At 37.3% G+C, this 20,909-nt stretch overlaps 1 protein-coding gene across 1 annotated transcript in view; it reads right to left on the minus strand.

The window, feature by feature from the left end:
- Positions 1–20,909, minus strand: part of INPP4B (inositol polyphosphate-4-phosphatase type II B) — a 371,833-nt gene that overhangs the window by 332,833 nt on the left and 18,091 nt on the right. Inside the window, exons 2-3 of the mRNA XM_055317016.1 lie at positions 14,968–15,171; positions 12,623–12,667 (exon numbers count right to left, since the gene is read on the minus strand). Of these exons, the coding sequence (XP_055172991.1) occupies positions 12,623–12,667; positions 14,968–15,058 (136 nt within the window). The 5' untranslated portion in view covers positions 15,059–15,171. The remainder of the gene's footprint in view (positions 1–12,622; positions 12,668–14,967; positions 15,172–20,909) is intronic.

Consider the following 20,909-nt stretch of genomic DNA (forward strand, 5'->3'; position numbering starts at 1 on the left):
TACAAAACATTTCAATCTAAATGTACCTAAATAGGGATCCCTGGGTAGCTCAGCAGTTTAGCGCCTGACTTCAGTCCTGGGGTCCTGGGATCGAGTCCCACGCCGGGCTCCCTGCGTGGAGCCTGCTTCTCCCTCTGCCTGTGTCTCTGCCTCTCTCTCTCTCTCTCTCTCTCTGTCTCTCATGGATAAATAAATAAAATCTTTAAATAATAATAATAATTTAGTGAGAATTTTTAAAAGGGTGTTAAATTGAGTGTTGGGAGGGAGGGTGGATCAGGGAAAGCTTCCCTGATGAGGCGACATTTGAGCCGCGAACTAAAACATACCAAGGATCCAGCTTAGTGAGAACAACCAACGCAAAGACCCAAACGCCCGGCTTGCTTGAGAATCAAAGAGAAGACCAAAGTTGATGCAGAAGGAGCTAGAAGGTTCGCATAAGTATGGTGCGAATGGCCTGCTCTTCAAGAGCCTGATAGAATGTGCTGGGTATTTCAATTTTATTCTAAGCAAAATGGAAGCCATTGGAGGATTTTATCTCCAATGGAAGTGAAGAAACCACATTGATAATCTGAAAGGATTACTCTGGTTCCTCTGTCAGGAGGGGACTTGCAGCAGCAAGAGCAGACGCCGGCTTCCCCTACACCGGCTCCGGGGAGAACTGAGAGCTGCTTTAGAATTGAACAACGGCAGTGGCAAAGGAGAGAGCTGATCCAACTCAGAACATATTTTCAACACAGAACCTTTAGGACCTGATGATGGATTTAATGCGAGGTTAGGGAAAAAGAAGAATCAAGAAAGAGAGTTTTGGGGTTGGCCTAGCTGAATGGATGGAGGCTGATGCTTTTTATGCAGATGGGCATCATTGGAGGAGCAACATTTTTGGAGATGCAGGAACGGGACTTTAGAAATCAGGTTTTGACTACCTTAGGTTTGAAATACCTCCTAGATGAGCAATGGAGATATTTATCAGCCAGTTGAAAATGGGAGCTGGGAGCTCCACGGAAAAGTGAGGGCAAGAGTCACACGTTTCAGAAACAAAGGCCCATAAACGTTATTTAAAGCCATGGACTCAACTAAAAACATAAATAAATAAATAAATAAATAAATAAATAAATAAATAAATAAATAAAATAAAGCTATGGACTTTGAAATTGCTTAGAGTAAGAATTAAATTAAATTTAATTTTAATTTTAATTAAAAAATTTTAATTCCTAATTTAAATTTTGTGTGGGGATAAAACGGATATTCTGAACTGGGACAAGTTTTGACTTAGGAATACTTTATTTTTTTTCTTTTCCCCTTTCTTAAGCTGACTTTTGAGACCTACCACTATAGGTAACAGCCAAGAACGCTCTCTTGTCCTTGGTAAAGTAGAGGGAATAGAAGAAAGAGTGGAGGGATATTTGAAAAGCTTTGGGCTTTCCCACACCTGGTGTAAGAGCACAGACAAGTCACTTAACTCCTCTGGGAGTCGCCTTCTCCCGCCGTGAAGTGGGCACAGCATCACCTTTGCCGACTGCGAAAGGTCAAAGCTCAAGAAAGAATCATTTGGGAAAAGACTGTTCAGTACCGTGGACCTATGACGGGACTTTCCTTTAATCCTGCCTTCAGCTCTACTAGGTCCCCTCTCTTCCCCGTGGCATGGTTCCCAGGTGGCCTAGGATACCCTTGGATGCCATCTGCTCCGCAAGAAAGCTGACTGGGACAGTTCAGTCACGCGGATGGACAGCAGCATCAGGGGATCTTGCTCCCGTACAACCTCCATGGCTTTGGTCTTTATGCAAAGCAAAACCACCCAGTGGGCAAAGCCCCTAGGTAGCCTGCTACCCCAATTACCCATAAGCAGCAACAGGCGCTGCCAAGGTAGACCTGTTCCAGGGACCAGCCGCTCTCAGTAATTAGACAATGGAGGGAAGAAGGCAATTAGGTAAATCACACAGAAAGGGCAATAAACTAGGTGGGGCATGTTGATCATGGATAAACGACACAAATGAAGAAGGCAGAAGGTAACCGTCCTGACAAACCCTCTAACTTAACAAATAATTTGCCGAACCGATGTGAACAATCAGTGTCGGCCTGTGAGGTTGGACCTGGTCAAAGTCCTCCTTTAATTGAAGCTCCTGAGTAGATTACTCGGAAGGAAAGAAACGTGACAAGAAGAATAGACTCTATCACAACACGACTCAATTAAACGGTGCGGGAAGTGGGAAGAGAAGTTTTATTTCTCATATATTTCTCCTCTATGAGTGATGTCCCGTATCTCGACTTCCCAAAGGGCACCAAACTAGAATGTAGACCACTGCCAATGAGGACAGGCCACATTAAATCTTTAGACTCTAGAAACCACCATCCACACAACAGGCCTCTTAAGAAGCTCTAATTGGTTCATTTTCTCGTCTTTCAGGTACATCTCTAATTATTTCAGCGGTACAAAAACATAATGCGGTCTTAGATAACCTTCTATGGTCCTCTTTCCCATTCCTGCGCTTTCAGCAATCAACCACAAAGGACATGGCCTTTGGAGTTAAAAATCTATACTCCTCCACCTCCTAGCCTCATCCCCTTGGGCAAGCGACTGAATTCATCTGTGAAACGTGAATAGTGACAAGCGCCTTACGGCTCAGTTGGAGAAGCCGAGATAAAAAAATGAAAAGGACGCAGCCTAATACCTGGCACTTAGAAGGAGTTCAATAAAAAATAAATAAATAAATAAATAAATAAATAATAAAATAAATAACATAAAATAAAATAAAATAAAATAAAATAAAATAAAATAAAATAAAAAAAGAAGGAGTTCAATAAGTGGTAGCAAGTATTCCCCAAAAATACAGTATTAAGACCTCGGGCTCCAGGAAGTGTTTATTGGGTACTCACCCAAGGTCATATTCAAAATAATAAAGCTTGACCAATCATGAAGTTTATGTCAGGCACTAGTGTAGGCGCTTTATGTACATTAACTTATCTAATCCTAACAAGAAACTCCTAATCCTAAACTCTTCCATTTTCCCAATGGACGTTTGAAAAAGTCAGAACTTTATAACCATTTATAGGACACAGGCCAGAAGGAAAGTAGAACTTATAACTGTAAGGTAGATACTGATACTCTTCTCTTTTCACAGAGAAGAAAGCAGATTCAGAGACACTGTGTGATTTTCCTTAGGTCAAGGGGCTAGGCGGTAATCAAATGTTCGCAGTTGGCTTCTCACCCCATTTCTTACCCAGGGAAATATCAAGTAGACCCAGAGTTGAGCCTGAAATGCAAACGTACTCCTATTCATAGTCCATTGTTTTTGTTGGGTTGTTGGTAAGTGGTTGTTCTGAGAATATCTTCTCAAAAGTATGGCTGGGTAACTGATGCTAATTTAAGAGCGCTTAAAGAAAGGGAAGATTCTTCTGTATGCAAACTTCCATAAGATCTATGAAAAAGTGACCATTGGGAATTTTAGATCTCTCAAATGAAGATTATATGGGAGAGCATGCTCTGTACTCAGACTCCTGGGTTCAAATCTTGGGCTCATCACTTGATCTGTTCATGTCTGTTTCCTTTCCCATAAAACAAAAAAATGGCCAATAATAGAACAATTATCTCATAATTAAATTGTGAAAATTAAAGTAAATTAACTTATGTCAATTGCGGAGAACAACGTATGGTAAACAAGCAAGCACTTGATAAATGTGTATTTTTAGTGTTATCACCTTTGTTTTGTTTTGTTTTTTTAGTGTTATCATCTTGTGGAGTTGGGAAGACATGGCATTCTGTTTGTACAGAGGTTAGCACCCTTTTGTAATACCTCACGTATCACAGATTCTCAAAAAATGGTAGCTACTTCTGGGCTCTTACTGGGATCCCAGCCCTCTGCATAACGCCTTGTCTTCAGAAGATACCCTGTCGGGATCCCTGGGTGGCGCAGCGGTTTGGCGCCTGCCTTTGGCCCAGGGCGTGATCCTGGAGACCCGGGATTGAATCCCACATCAGGCTCCCGGCGCATGGAGCCTGCTTCACCATTTGCCTATGTCTCTGCCTCTCTCTCTCTCTCTCTGTGTGTGTGACTATCATAAATAAATAAAAATTTAAGAAAAAAATAGAAGATACCCTGCCAATTACTGTTCTGTGGAAAGTCATGTTCTTTAAGGGAAGCATCACACCGTAAGAATCAAGAGAATGGCAATCTACGTACGATGAAGCAACAAAATAGGACAAGTATAGGCTTGATCTAATTCTTACTGGATGCTTCTGTTGGTGCTTGAAGATGGTATCACAACTTATAGGAAGTAATATTTTTTATCAATAGATGAAATACAAAAATATACCTCTGTGCTTGGTACTCCCTTTAGCTGGAGCTACACACCATGTATCGGGGAAAAATACTAAAGAAGATAGACTAAACTCCTCCATTTTCCCACTGGACGTTTGAAGAAGTCAGAGCTTTATAATCATTTATAGAACACAGGCCAGGAGGAAAGTAGAAGTGTGAACATAGGAGAGAATTGGTAAGTTTGGCCTCCTAAGACTTTTTTCTTTTAGAGAAACATAAAAAACCATTCCTGATTTATAGCAATTCATAAAGTATGAATGGACCTGACATGCAGGTTAATGAAGGCCCTGGCAGGCTATAAAAGCTGCGCCTATAAATAGATGAGACTGTTTCTGTGTAGCTTGTCAGTCTGAGCACATTTTAATGCACATTTCAAATTTGGAACACAAAAATCTGACCACATAATTTACATGACTTTCTGTTCTTTGTTGTTTGTTTGTTTGCTTGCTTTTTCTAACCGGGCTATTAGAATATCTCTTTATACAAAAGCCAAAATTAGTACACATGACCTAATGTATGATCCAACAGAAGAGCAAAGTATTTCGAATCGACACCCTCCTGGACAAAGGCTTGATAATCAAATAGGATAAGCTCTCCTTTTTTGAAAGCCACTCTAATATCTGAATTTACCTCTCTAAGGACATCTTGTCATTAAGCCATAACATAATGTTGTGACAAAACTGCGTTTTAATTACTGAATTCTGGGATGCTACACATCATTTACCAAAAATAGGTGTATGGTGGGTTGTGTATCTACAAAACCATTATTTGTTTTTCTGTAGAAAAAAATAGTCTCCTTACGTGGTAAATTTCAATTTGCCTATTTATGGCAGGAACTGGCATGGCTTACAGAATGAATGTGAAGTTAGTTTCTTATAAAACACTTGGAATTACTGATAGATAGATGATAGATAGATAGATAGATAGATAGATAGATAGATAGATAGATGATAGATCACTAATCTAAAAGACCAAGAAGTAGATGAATCAAGTCTGAGGGCACATTTTCCATTTTCTCTTCTAGGAAGACAAAATGGCTGGCCCTTCTATACGTAGCTTGCTGTGACAATAAATAAGTATTTAGCACATGGCTCTTGCATGATTTATAGCAATTCATATATGCTATGTATGTGATTTCTGGATCTGAAGTCTTTATCTTGTTTCAAGTACCAAGTGTCTGCTTATGCTGCTCTCCTGGTCTAGAATGTGATTCCTCCTTAATCCTATTTTCTTACTTCAAAAATTGGGCAGCCCGGGTGACTCAGCGGTTTAACACCACCTTCAGCCCAGGGCGTGACCCCGGGGTCCCGGGATCGAGTCCCATGTAGGGCTCCCTGCATGGAGCCTGCTTCTCCCTCTGCCTGTGTCTCTGCCTCTCTCTCTGTGCCTCTCATGGATAAATAAATGAAATCTTTAAAAAAAAAATTAACTTTAGTTAGTCTTCCCTAGGAAGCCTTTTTTGACTACTCCTGCCTATACCATTTTGATCCTTTGCACAGTCTCTTATATTCTCAGAGATTGTAAAAATAGCTTGGCTTTTAAAGGTCTTTAAATGATTTAAGGAGTCTTAGTTTGACCTCTCTATACAACGAGCTAATTGAAGGTAAAGAGCAGAATTTTACTCCTTCAGCTATGCCCCTTTCCTTGTTCCACTTGTTCAGGTTATTTGTCTTTAAAAATTACAACACCTGATTGTGACATTAATACGGGCACATTGCAGAGATTTTGGAAGATATAACACTTGTCATAACTACAATTAAAGATACTCATACTTATTCATCCAATCTTATTCTTTTGCACATACAAAGAGTTAAATAAGGGTCATGTTGTACATGTAGTTTGTTATTCTGCTCTGACAATTTCCACATTCCCTTGTTTGATAAAATATCCTTCTGACTGATGATTCTTATGACTGTACAGTATTCCACTTAAGACTGTAAAAATTAAACCACACATGCTGATTGACTCTTGAGAATAAAATACAGTGGCCCTACGCTTCCCTTCATCCATTCTGAATTTGAGGTATTAGGGGAAAAGTCAAGAAGTGAAATAATAAAATGGAAATAAGGAGGGGTGCCTGGGTGGCTCAGTTGGTTAAGCACCTGCTCTTGGCTCAGGTCATGACCCCTGGGTCCTGGGATCGAGCCCCACATCAGGCTTCCTGCTCAGCAAGGAGCCTGCTTTCCCCCTCTCCCCTGGGCCTGCAGCTCCCTTGGCTGGTGTCCTCTCTCTTTCTGTCAAATAAATAAATAAAATCTTATAAAAAATGGAAATAAAGAGCATTAACTATTTCTGAAAATGCCTGATGATATATGGCCATATCGCAGGAATAACAGATGTATTTCTCCATTACCCATTGTTGATCTTTATCTATGATAATTGTCACTGTCTTACTATGAAAATTATAGCAGTTGCTATAGACTTGTCAATTTTAAAGAAAACTGAAAAATGAAGTAAGGGTCTGTTAAATAAATGGAGCCTCAGATTAGTCTTATTTTGTGTACTAATAAAATGTATAGGGGAGGAGTCGATACATTTTTCTTTCAAGAGGAAAAAGTCTCTGGAAAAAATTTTCCCATAAATTTATATATGGATTATTGCAATGGTTAAAGGCAAGGAATTTAACAATCTCTTGGCTTTGAACCCTCTTCTCTCTAATTCTTGCTCACTAGACGCTTGGCAGTGTCCAAGCACCAGGCCTGATCCTATTACCCTGCAGGTAGGGAGCGAGGGAGACTAGAAGAAGCCTTGGGGCCTGGATCTCACTAGATCAATATCTCTTCTATCCCACAATTGTCCTGCTCTGACCTTGGCATTCCAGCCCTCCGGCAAGCGGTCCCTCACTAGTTTGCCATTGCCTCTGAAGCTTTTTTTTTTACTACAAGACAATATACACTCCTAACTTGGTTTCAACCCTGATCAAACCAGCAACCCAACTCCTTACCTTTGAACCCCAGGAGTCCCACTCTTATGACCCTATTCCCTGCTACCCAAATATTTACTATAAGTAGGCCCTCCTGCTTAGAAAGTCACCTGAGTCTTATGCTTGGTAAGGACGCTGCAAATAAGTATCCACATCCTAAGGCCCTTTGGATACACCGAGGCCTTTGTTGACCTCTATACCTCAAATACCCTCCGTCCCCCCAAGTCAATTACCTGTCCCCTAAGCAGGTTCTATACGGTTGTTCTGTTTACTACCTACGTAGAACTTAACACCACCTGAAATTATTTACTTACAGGTTTTCTCTGGTCCCAATACAATTTGTATGAAAAAATGATTCAAATTGTTAGAGATTTCGCTCCAGCATCCATGTCTTTACTTTCCTGTCATAGTTGACACGGAGGCTTCTGACATGCCTGAAATATGTCTTTCAATGTACCCTCTATCTGGTCATTGGCTTCCATTAGGTATCAGCCATCAAGGTACAAATTACTTTAAGAATATAACCTCACAGCGTCAGAGAAAGAACACAAGGACAACACCCGCACGGACACGCACACGCACGTCACACATGCCATCTCTCCTTTCTGTCTTAATATACATTAAAGCCTATTTGGATTTGGATATATGATATGTAGTATCCACATAAAATGTGAAAACATACTCATAAGTATTCTGTTGACTTTGGAGTTAGTAAATGGATGAGCACTGGGTGTTATTCTGTATGTTGGCAAATTGAACACCAATAAAAAAAAATAAACTTATTATTTAAAAAAATAAAAAAAAATAAATGGATATATATAAAAGTAAATATTGTAAGCATAATTGAGAGGATAAACTTAAATAGTCTATAGAAAGTTCTATCTTTGCCAAGATTAGTTTTCTCTGTATATTTTCCTCAATAGTGTCAAAAGAAATGCACCCAGCTTTAGGAAATGACCTCTCTTCTTTTTTCTAAAGATTTATTTATTTATTTGAGAGAGAGAGAGAGAGAGAGAGAGAGAGAGAGAGAGAAGTGGGCAGAGAGGAAGACAAGCGAACTCTCCCCTGAGCAAGAGCCCCTAAGCAGCGTTCTATCCCTGGGCCCTGAGATCATGACCTGAGCTGAAATCAAGAGCTAGATGCTTAATCGGTCGAGCCACCCAGGTGTCCCATGATTTCTCTTCTTAAATGCTGACTTTGTTAAAACAGGAACAATTTTATTAAACTGTAAGAAAAATCTGTGTTCTCTTGGGTTTTCAATTAGATCTCATAAAAAAGGGTAAATACATAAAAATAATATATGTATTATATCTCATACATAAAAAGGGTAGCAACACATTTAAATGAAACAAAGGAAAAATGTGAAAGCAGAGTTGCAGATGTAAGAGTGAGTTACACAATTTAAATTCAGTAAACCGCTAGAAATACGGTTGACAATGGACCTGAGATACTCACTTGTTATTCAGATAAATGCTGAACTTGTCCTATCAAGACATTTTTAACCAATTAGCTTGCTCCACTGACTATCTCTTACCTCAGTTACTCGAATAAGGGTGTAGCAGAGAACTTCAGCAATCACTTCAGATAGAGTGATTTCACAATGACGTACAGGCAAGACAGAAACAAATCTTCAATGGAAAGTAACTTATACAAAGCAATATGGGAAAGTTAGTGTATCTGTTGAAATTCTCAATTTATTTGGATATTTTGGCAAAGAATCAGGAATCAAATATCAAAAATTTAGTTGAAAACTTAGGTGGGAAAGAAGCCTCCTACTTTGTTTCATTCTTTTTTTGAATAATTTTGTATATTAAGATGCTGTGCCTTTTTGATTAAATAAATATGTAATGATAAATGATTTTAATTTATCATTATGATAAATTAAATAATGACATTTATTAATAATGATAATAATGATAAAATATTTAGGAAACTAGTATTCTCTCATTATTAGTTATGAAGTTAACTAGTTAGCAGGCGAGGTCTTAAATAATTTGTGGGATTAAGAAAACTCAAAAAGTACCAGAAATATAATGGTGGAACCTACATAGATTTAATTGTAACGTTCTTGAAAAAGAAGTCTTAAAAAGGCTTTTCTTTTTTTTTTTTTTCTCTCTCAAGAAATACAACAATTGAGGATTTTAAAGTTCTCAGAAGCATAACAAACAGTTTGGGGAATATATCTTCCAGGATCAACAGCACGATTTCCAGAGAATCTAAATAACTTTGTTTACTTGTAAGGCATTTTTTTTGCCACATGATAAGATAAAATTATCTGTTGTTAAGAATTCTGGTGGGTTTTTTTGAATAAATATGAGAAAAGAAAATTGATGTGTTTTTTATGGGAGGGATATTATTATGAATAAATTCTCACAGCTGCTCGTCTCTTAGATCTATGATTCAAAGCCAGAAATATAAGTGACAACAGCACTGCTACTGAATTTGACTTGGCTTTCAAAACAAAAAAAGTAGCTAGGTCTTTGAACAAGATGGATAATTTTATCTGAAAAAGAAGATATGTATTTGGCCCAGGCACCCTGTCTCTTGAAAGTTGGCCTCCATGTTCGACTAACAGCCTTTCCTCCAATTGTCTCTGCCTCCTTCACATTTTACCTTGTTCTCCAGGATGCAAATAAGGCCTTATCTGTGTTTTGAAATACATCAAGTTACTCCAACAAGTATTCATTCTTTGAAATCCTAGTAAAAAAAGTAAAAAAAAAAAAACTCTTAAAAGTGAAAGATGAATAGATAAAGGCTCAAGTAGCAAGAGTTACAGTGAGTCAAGAGGCACCAAGGCTTCTTTTGCTACTCACTCCCTTTCTGAAACAAGTTCTTTCTGTATCTGCTACCATCTGAGAACTCTCTAGAAAAAAAAAAAAGGTACAGCTTTTTTGGTGTTAACACAGAAGTTGCTTCAGTTTTCACATTTCTGTTTCTCAATACCTGGGCAAATAAAAAAATCTCGGATCCTTAACTTATAGCACCTTTTAGCTATACTTGTAACAAAAATAAAATGTTTAAAAATGAATTATACCCAAATCTAGAACATTGACAACACTAAGTGCTGATGGGGATGTAAAATAACAGAAACTCTCATGCATTGCTGGTGGGAACACACAATAATGGTGCAGCCACTTTGCAAGACAGTTTAGCAATTTCTTACCAAAACTAAGCATACTCTTACCATATAACAATGTGCTCCCTGGTATTTACCTAAAGATGTCGAAAATGTATGTCCATGCAAAAACTTGGACACAGCTTTATCCATAATTGCCCAAATTTGGAAGTAACCAAGATATCATTTAGGAGGTGAGTGGACAAATAAACTCTGCTATATCCAAACATTGGAATATTAATCAATGCTAAAAAAAAAGAGCTATCAAGCCATGAAAAGACATAGAGGAAACTTAAATGCACATAACTGAAATAAACGAATCTCAGAGGGTTGCATACTGTATGATTCTAACTATATGGCATTCTGGAAAAGACAAAACTAGGGAGACCGTAAAATAGTATCAGTAGTTCCCAAGGGTTAGGAGAGAGAGGAATGAATAGGTCAAGCATACAGGATTTTTAGGACGATGAAGATACTCTGCATGATACTTTAATGATGAATATATGGCATTATACATTACCCAAATCCATATAATGCACAACACCAAGAATGAACCCAAATGTAAACTATGGACTTAGAGCAACGATATGTCATCATTAACTGTAACAAATGTACCAGTCTGACAGGGGATACAGAAAATGGGGAAGCTATGCATTTATGGGGCCAGAGGGTATATGGGAAATCTCTGTACTTTCTGTTCAGTTTTGCTGGGAACCTAAAACTGCTCTAAAAATAAACTCTTAGAAGAAACAAACAAAACAAAAAAGTATATATAGTTATTATCTCAGTAAGTTACACTTCAAAATGTAATATTTTGAGCAAAGACTATAAATTTGACATCTATTTTGTTATAAAATGGAAATGTATATTTATGGAATAATTGAAACTTCAAACCACTGAAAACTACTATAGGTAGTAAATGTATATATTTCAATTTGCCCATAACTTTTTTTAAATATTTTATTTATTTATTCATGAGAGACACACAGAGAGAGAGAGAGAGAGAGAGAGAGAGAGAGAGGCAGAAACCCAGGCAGAGGGAGCAGCAGGCTCCATGCAGGGAGCCCGACATGGGACTCAATCCCGGGACCCCAGGGTCACACCCTGGGCCGAAGGCGGCACTAAACCGCTGGGCCACTCAGGCCACCCCTGCCCATAACTTGATAAAACATGTATATCAATATTTAAAGACTTAGGTATCTGGTCTCTGTATATGAAATTGAATACCTATATGTATGATTCTATGAAACCTCATCGCAAGTAAAATGTGAAGATATTGGTGAGCTTTCAAAACATTTTAGAACCCTAAGAAGAAAAAAAAAAGTCTCTAAATGGTTCACAGGAACCATATGTTTGCCCTCTTTCCATACCATCTTGCAGCTAATTTCCTAATGACATTTTGCAGTCACACCAAATTCAGACACAAAGCAGGTGCCACTCACTAGCTCAGCAGTAATCAGCCCCAGAGCACACGTTTTCGTTCAGCCTCGGACAAAGCTATAAATCTCTACACGCAACGGATCTTTAAAGTTCCTTAAGCAAGTCAAAGTTTAGAATTATAGCTAAATTCTCAAATACTAAGGATCTGTCCTGAAAATCAAGATGGAAGAGAAAGGGGATTTTATTTTTTATTTTTTATTTATTTTATTTTATTTTTTTTTTTTTTTCAGAAAGGGGATTTTTGAGTGTGTGACGTTGAAATGAAGCTGGAACTTTTTAAGAGGCAAAAAGGAAAACCTACACGAGTCCAGGGCTCAGCTCAAGGAGCAGACAGCACGGGGATGTCGAGAAATGCCCACTGGCCGCGGAGCCCAGGCACTGGGTCAGGTGCTGGGCACCAGGTTCGCAGTCAGCTGCTGGTTGAGGGCTTAGAGTCTTTACTTACAAATTGGGGAAAGTAACACCACATAGAATGATTTTTTTTTCTCTCAGTTCTGTTATTTTTTTTTTTCAAACTGAAGTATAATGAACGCAGGGCTGTAGTATTCGCAGTACACAATATGATGACTCAACAATTTCATATCATTTCTCAGTGCTCATCATAATAAGTCTACCCTTAATCTCCTTTATCTATTTTACCCATCCTGCCACTGACCTCAAAGTCATACCCTAAAGAATGAAAGTTTCTTATAGGACAATATTCATAAAAGTTTTTAAATTATACAACGATAGAAGCAATGATATAAGGATATAGGCCACCTAAGATTGTAAACTATGTATCCAAATTACTACTATATTTATCAGTACAAATAAGATGGAATTCCTTACCGAGGATGAATTCCAACTGTGGTTCATTTGGAGTCTTCTGAATACCTGTAAAAAATGAGCAAGAATTCAGATTAAGGATATTTAACTCAGTACCAAAAATATGTCAACACATACTGCTATGCTTCACCCTGACCAGAACGCATAAATATATTATTTGGCATAAAGAATTCACTCAGTTAATTGTCCAGACTTATAAGCAGGTGGTTCTCAGGGAGGACATAATATTTGTAGCAGAACTAACTGTGACTAAAGTTTTGACGGATCTATTAACTCTCTGGCTATAAAGAAACTGAAAAAAATTGTTTTTTGTTTTTTTTTCCAGCTTTGACAAATTTAAGACATATTTTCTTTTAGATGCATGTAGACAGAGGCAAAATCCTAAAAAAAAGAGGAGCTCACAAAAGTACTCTCTTATATAGATTTTTCTCTCAAACCACTGCAGCCTGTTGTAAATTGTAAATTATTAATTAAAGAGCCACCTCTAGTAAGGTGATGAAGGACATTATGGTGGTGGTTATTCCGTCAAGTTGTTGATAACTCACAAAATTCTTCTGATAATTATGATAATTCTTCTTTCTATATGTTTTTGTCTTGATTTTTAAGAAATCTAATAACAGGGATCCCTGGGTGGCGCAGGGGTTTAGCGCCTGCCTCTGGCCCAGGGCGCGATCCTGGAGACCCGGGATCGAATCCCACGTCGGGCTCCCGGTGCATGGAGCCTGCTTCTCCCTCTCCCTCTGCCTATGTCTCTGCCTCTCTCTCTCTCTCTGTGTGTATTTATGTTATTTATCATAAATAAATAAATTTAAAAAAAAAGAAATCTAATAACATGGCTAAATGAGTTGGAGTGGAGAGCAGGTCTGAGACCAAAGGTAAGGACATGGGAACACGCGGTATTTAGAAGGTGGCAAGGTCAGGCTGTGGCAAGTGATAACGCGGAGCAACATGATACCACGGATACCAGAGCCCGGGGGCTTCCCAAACAAAAGTGCAGGAGGACCTGGATGCCACTTATTATAATTCATGGGTGGCCAAAGAAGCAAAACTAAAATTAATGTGAAAGTTAGTCATTTGATGATAAATGTTAGAAGTCACCAAAATCATTCTCTGGTTTATTTCTACTGGTATGTTTACTTTATTCAATTTAAATTTACTACTACCTTGTTGTTAGAAGCACCTCGTTGCATAAAATCATCTATTTACAAGGTGAACATTTTTTGCATGGTAACCATTTATTTTTTTTCTCCTGCTGACATTTAACATTACCATGGTTAAAAATTTTAGACTTTCCAGGAGAGATGAGAGTGATAATCATTAGGTAGATCTCTGTTCATTTCAAAAAGTGTAGATTTTTTTTAAAAGTTATTAACAACTTCTGTAAGCTTTGACAACCAAATTTCTTAGAAAACTCATCCAACTAATACCGTTTTCTAAAGATCATTTTTATAATGTAAATTAAAGGAAAAGTTTGGCATTATGTCTGACAGTATTAAAAACAATTGCCAGAAGGAAAAAAAAAAGAAAAAGAAAAAATAGAAAAAGAAAAAGAAAAAAGAAAAAAAAAAGAAGAAAAAAATTGCCAACAGGAATCTTCTGGAAAGAAAAGACACAATTCACACTAAACAATAAGATCTAAACTCGAGAGGGTTTTTTTTGTTTTGTTTTGTTTTTTTAAGATTCTGTTTATCTATTCATGAGAGACACAGAGAGAGGAAGTGACACAGGGACGGAGACGCAGGCTCCATGCAGGGCTGGATCCACGGCCGGTGATCATGACCTGAGCGGAAAGCAGACCCTCAAGTCAATGAGCCACCCAGATGTCCGAGGATGAATTCCAACTGTGGAATATATATATTTCCAACATAAAAACCAATTCTCATGCCCGAATGCAAATCTCGGCAGCTCTCCGAGCTTGCTCTATTCATGTGACTCGGCGCTCTCACGTATAGAAGTGGCAATCTACAGGTCTACGGTAGCTGTTGTGCCCTAGTGCTTTCACCTTACATGCTTTTTGATTTTAAAGAGAACATTTCTTTGTTCAAAAAGATAATTCCACATGAGATTATAAATGCTAAATAGGAGGTGTACCTAAAAAGTATTAGTGTCTTATTACATATTTAAGAACTTTGAATCTACTACTTGATATTTAACCACTTCATAGACTATCTATCTATCTCACTCAAGATAAAAAGTGAGAAGCACACCGCAAACTCACTATAACAAAATAGATAGTGCAAACCAAAGTCAATTTCATGCCGTTTTTTTCTGTGATTACACATGCATGTGTGTTTACTCGACCTAATTTGCATTTTCAGAGAGTTACAGAGAGAGGAACACATACTTACTTGTGAACTGGAAGTCCCCAGTATCATTTGCCTGGGATGTGGGAAGAAAGTGCTGGCCTTCTTCTGATGCTCCTTCCTCTTTGATTTCCATGATCAACCTTCACAGTTGTTTAATCTTCCAAATTTTCGTGTCTAAATGTCACTGACGATGATTCCTGGCTTAATGTATCTTCACACTAAAGGCCTATATCCCACGCTGAAATCCTGCACTTAAGAAATAGCAACAGCAAACATCTTAGTTACTTCAGAGCTCAGTATAAAGCTAAGAATTAAAGACAGGTAGAAACTGCAAATTCCTTCCTGCCTATCTCACTCTATTTTCAAGGTTAATCCACCCAGTTAATACGCCATAGACTCTAAGTTAAATGGGTATTCTCTATGCAATTATTTTATGGTCATGTGAGGGACTTCTAAACAAACTAGGGGTGGGGGAAAGGGAAGTGGGCGGGGGGTGGGGGTGACTGGGTGGTGGGCACTGAGGTGGGCACTTGACGGGGTGAGCACTGGGTGTTATTCTGTATGTTGGCAAATTGAACACCAATAAAAATAAATTTATTAAAAAATAAATCCTGAAAGGTGTATAATATCTCTTCTAGTTTATTCTGTAAAACAGTAGATAACAATAGGGTCTGCTAACTTAAGATGCATCTAATTTAGCAGCAAGAGCAGACAGCATCTTGTCAAGGCATGAGCATGTTTTACCAAGGTGGAGATTATTATTATTCCTTCCATTAGAACTACCCGTTAAGCTCATCTCTCCATCCACCCTTATTAGAACATTATTCATGAGCACGTAAGGATAATTTGACATGATACTCTTCTTCCAATACGAGCCAACAAGTTGTACAATAGAGTTTCCAACCTCATCATTATCCATAGAGTCTCTTGCTTCTCTGCCTGACAAAGTTTTAATTGGTTAATGATCAGGGTGTATGGTGAAAAGAATAAATAATAATTCTAGAAAGCTAAAGCTCAAGGGGGGTGGGGAATGAAAGTAACAGTAAAATGATGAAAATCAGCATGGGGGAAAGAAAGCCTTTCCAGGAATTTAATACCCTATGCAGACAACCTCAAATAGTTTCAAATTCATTTTAATATTTAACCTGATATATATGACCAAGAACGAATTAGAAAAAAAAAATCAATGTTGTTTTAAATCAAGTTACCACCTGAATTAAAATGTATAATAAATCTTTAAATGTCTGCTCAATGTTGTTTAAAGAGATAGTGATAATCAAATTCGGTTTGGAATAATGATTTGGTCTCCAACTTCACTAACCCACAGCCGTAGTCTTTGTTGTTTTAACAAAGGAGCTTTGTTATTCAGCTCTGCTTTCTAAAGATCATCTCACAAAAATTAAATCCAGAAAGCATCTTGAATTTTTGGGCAGTATTATAATAAGGTTGCAGATAAATACACATTGGCTTCTCAGGACACAACCAGGAATAAAGGCCTGGGGTAAAGGGCCATTGTGCTATCAATTAGACCAAATCCATCATTTTGAAAATTATATTCTGCATTAAAATAATGTTTTCCATTTTTTTGCAAGTTTTTTCTGATGAGGACAGACACATATTCATGGAACTGTATTCTATCAAGAACCTATGACAAATTCATTAGCATTAGTGGGGTAACATCTATGAAAGACCGTCATGCATATGGGACTTGGATACAAGGACTTTGTTAACTTCCCTATACTTCTTTACCAAAAACCCAACCCCTAATTTTGATTGGTTACCTTAAAAGTTGAATTAGAGACCTGAATAAGACAATATGGATAAATCCTTAAATCCTAGCAAAACAACAGCTCAACACACTACAGTGAAAAATTAATAAAATAAATGTCAACCCTGTGTGTAGGTGAGTGTTCACTTTTGGGCAACTGGAAAGGACTGAAGATGCCTACAAACACTAACATGGTGCCATTTTAGGCAGATTTCATCATTTAAAACTGAAAACTTCAAATTCACAGAGAATGAAGCCAAATACATAAGACACGGATCATATGACAACCTGTTATGATTCTGTTCATTTTCATTCTACTTTTGTTGCATTTGAGGAAAATTTTGATATTTGACAACTATTAACAAGGCACATTCCTCAGAATGAATCAGTTATATTACTAGAAAAACTCTAGAAGACCACTGCATTTTCTAGGTGGTAAATACAGCATCTACCTATGATTAAGTACCATAGTTCCCTTTCTCTGTCTATTTAAAAATTTTTTTGTTTGGAGATCATGCACAAGAATAGATTTAAATTTTTACATACAACAAATATATTTTAAAAAGTCAGGCACAGACACTAAACTTAATTCTCAGAGCACAAAGAAGCCACATTAAATATACCTATTGTATATTGATTACATTTTATTTTTTAGAAAGTTTACTGGCTGTCAAAGTAGAGAATGTACTAAAATGTGGCAACTTATAAAGGAAACCAAGTTGCATAAAGGTCATTTTAATATTCTAGGAAAATGAAATAATAAAGAAGTTCTAGGTCAAAATACAAACAGATGACTAGAGTAAAGCTTCTGGATTCCAAAGAAAATTATTAAATAGGGTAAAGGGCTATTTATTAAATAAAATTACCTAGCCCTAGTAATGGAATTAGATGCAATTTAGAATTGAGATGATGAAAGACAGGAATTTCAGATGAAAACCAGTAAATTATGGACCACTAAATTGTCTGGAGTATAAAGAGGAGGGATTTTAGTCAAGGATGTTGAGTTCAGTTCTAACCACATTGTTTTTGGAAAAGAGTTGAACATATGGGTCTAGATTTCAGGAGAGATCTTTAACATCTTTAAAAATAAATAAATAAATAAATAGATAAATAGATAAATAAATAAATAAATAAATAAATAAATAAATAAATAGCTAGTTAGTTAGTTCTGGGATAATCGGATATTCACATGTAAAAGAATGAAACTTGGGGTGCCTGGATAGCTCAGTCAATGAAGCATCTGACTCTTGGATTTGGCTCAGCTCCTGATCTCACGGTTTGTGAGATCAAGCCCCACAGTGCGCTGCATACTCAGTGGGAGTCTGCTTGGATATTCTTTTCCTCTGCCCCTTCCCCCACTCTCTCTCTCTCAAATTAATATTTTTAAAAATGAATGAAACATCCATTATTTTACATCACTCACAAAATTTAACTTAAAATGGACTAAAGACTTTAATGTAAAAAACCATGGAACTCCCAAAAGAATATATAGGAATAAAGCTCCTTGACATAGGTCCTGGTAATGGAATTTTGGACATGACACCTAAAGCATAAGCAACAAAAGCAGAAATAAATGAGTGGGACTCCATAACAGTAAAAAGCCTCTGCACAGCAGAAGAAACCATCAACCAAGTGAAAAGATAACTTGTAGAATAGGAAAAAGATATTTGTGAACCAAATATCTAATAAGGGTTTAATATCCAAAAATATATAAAAAGCCTATACAATTCAACATCAAAAAATGATAATAACCCAATTTAAAGATGGTCAAAGGATCTGAATAGATATTTCTCCAAAGAAGATATATAAAAGGCCAATAGGTAAATGAAACGATGCTTAACATCACTAGAGAAATGCAATTTTAAGCCACAATGCAATATCACCTCATATCTGTTATAATATCCATCATCAATTTTAGTATATGTGCTGCTGAAGCAAGCACTAATATCCATCATCAAAGAGACAAGAGCTAACAAGTGATGCCATGAATGTGGAGAAAAGGGAATCCTCATGGGAACTGTTGGTGGGAATGTAAACTGGTACAACCACAATGGAAAACAGTATGGAAGATCCTCAAATAAATTTAAAAAATAGAATTACCATATGATCCAGGAATTCAACTTTTGGAAATGAATCCAAAGAAAATAAAAACAATAACTGAAAAAGAGAAACTGAAGATTAAGGAGAAAGGAATATGATTGATGGAGCAAGGAAAAATTTAGATGATGTAATCTGCCATAATGAGAGGAAGAGGGAGGTGAAGAGAAAATGAGGCATGATCTGACAAGTATGAGCAGAAACTTGAGGATATTCTCCCCAAAGGCTTCATTTTTTTTCCATTCAAGAAAAAAACATATTTATGCACTATGGAGTGCAAAAGATCTAACTTCAAAAGCACAGTCCATAAAGGAAATATTAATAATTTTGAGTACATTAAAATAAAAAATTCTGTAAATAAAAGATACCATAAAAAGTGAGGTAACAAATTACGTACTAGGGAAATGTATCTGTAACACAGACATTTTCAGCTTCGGTTTAAGATACACAAGAATATAAAGACCATTACTCCCAGTATAAATTCAAGAAAAAGCTGAATCTATAAAATCATAACTTTTCCTTAACTAATATGAGAACAGAAATCTCAGAGCAGCCAACTAGCCTGAAATCCAAAAACAGGCAAGTGCCTTCATGGAACAGTTTCCCTCCACAGGAGGAAGAGATGTCAGGCCTCACATAAGCTGGTAATAAGAATTCAGCCAAAATATTTAATAACTTACTGAAAGTCAAGGATGGTCTACTATGAAAGTACGGAGACACTGAAAGCCATAAACTTAAGGGTAGTCTGTATCCACCAACATATTCATCCTCAACAGATGCTCATGAGAAAGACTGGGAACAAACTGGGATTCTGGTTAAAGCATCCCTTGGGGATTCAGGCCTGTGGAAGCAAGCAGTCACGGGAACCACACAACTTAGGTCCTCCTCCCTACAGAACACTTCAGGCTCTGTGGCCGCCAGGGCTCACTGCAACTAAGAGAGGTACAGGAACGTTTCCTGGCATCAGACCATTAGAGATCCTCTGTTCCTCCATTACCAGGAGAAGGACAGGACCACCGAGAAAGCCTTACCCCAGACCCAGGTAGACAAGAGTTTGCCTAAGATCAAGGCTGAAATAGCACAACAGAGAATGTCTCCACCCAACTACCAGTCCCCAAAACAGTAGGAAACTAGTAGCAGCAACCTACCGCTGGGGGAGGCATAAAAGCATGAATAGTAAACCTCTGGTAGGTAAAAGCTATGAGGCAAAGCCTTACTGTGGAGAGTAGGGAACGTCTCCAGCCACCCGAACCCCACTCTAAGTACAAATGAGTGCTAGAGGAATTTGAAACTGGTGATGTACTGCAGGGAGCTACAGTAACCACAAAACCCAAACCTGGGTCAGTTACTGACCAGGTTGACTTGAATTAAAGGCTTAGTAGAAAGAGAGGAACACCCACTTCCAGGCACAGGTGCTATTTATTTTATACTCTACTCTCCCGCACACCACCCGAAGAAGATGAAGACAAACATGAACATAAAGACAAAGATGAAGATGAAGACAAAGAATAATAGTCAGCAGAAAAAGAGGGAAATAAAGGAAACAATAAGAGAACCAGATTCATATATGGCCCAAATGTTGAGACTATTAGAATATACCCAAGACACTAATTGAAATGCTGACAACTTCCATGACCAGATGGAGATTTTTAGCAGAGATAGAAACTACTGGAAATAATCAAATGCAAATCCTAGGAATGTGAAACACAAAAAAGAGATTAAAAATGCCTTTGACAATCTCATTAGTACATATGATACCATCAAGGAAATAATCAGTGAATTTGAAGAGAGGCTAATAGAAATTACCCAAACTGAAACACAAAGAAAAAACGTGAAAATGCATGAGAGCGTTCAAAAGCTGTGATGCAATATCAAGCAAAATATATGTGTTATTTGAATCTCAGAAGAAGGAAAAAGATAGATGCTTGAAGAGATTGTGGCCTAAGATTTTCCAAAAGTATTAAATATCAAAACACCAATCCAAGAAGTTCAGGAAATACTAAAGTAGGAAAACACACATACAAAAAAAAAAAAAAAAAAGAAAGAAAGAAAGAAAAGAAAACACACATACCCCAATAAACAAACAAGCAAATCACAAACCAAAAACTTCTATGTATAT

This window comes from Nyctereutes procyonoides, unplaced genomic scaffold (genome assembly GCF_905146905.1).
Source record: "Nyctereutes procyonoides isolate TBG_1078 unplaced genomic scaffold, NYPRO_anot_genome, whole genome shotgun sequence".
NCBI lineage: Eukaryota > Metazoa > Chordata > Mammalia > Carnivora > Canidae > Nyctereutes > Nyctereutes procyonoides.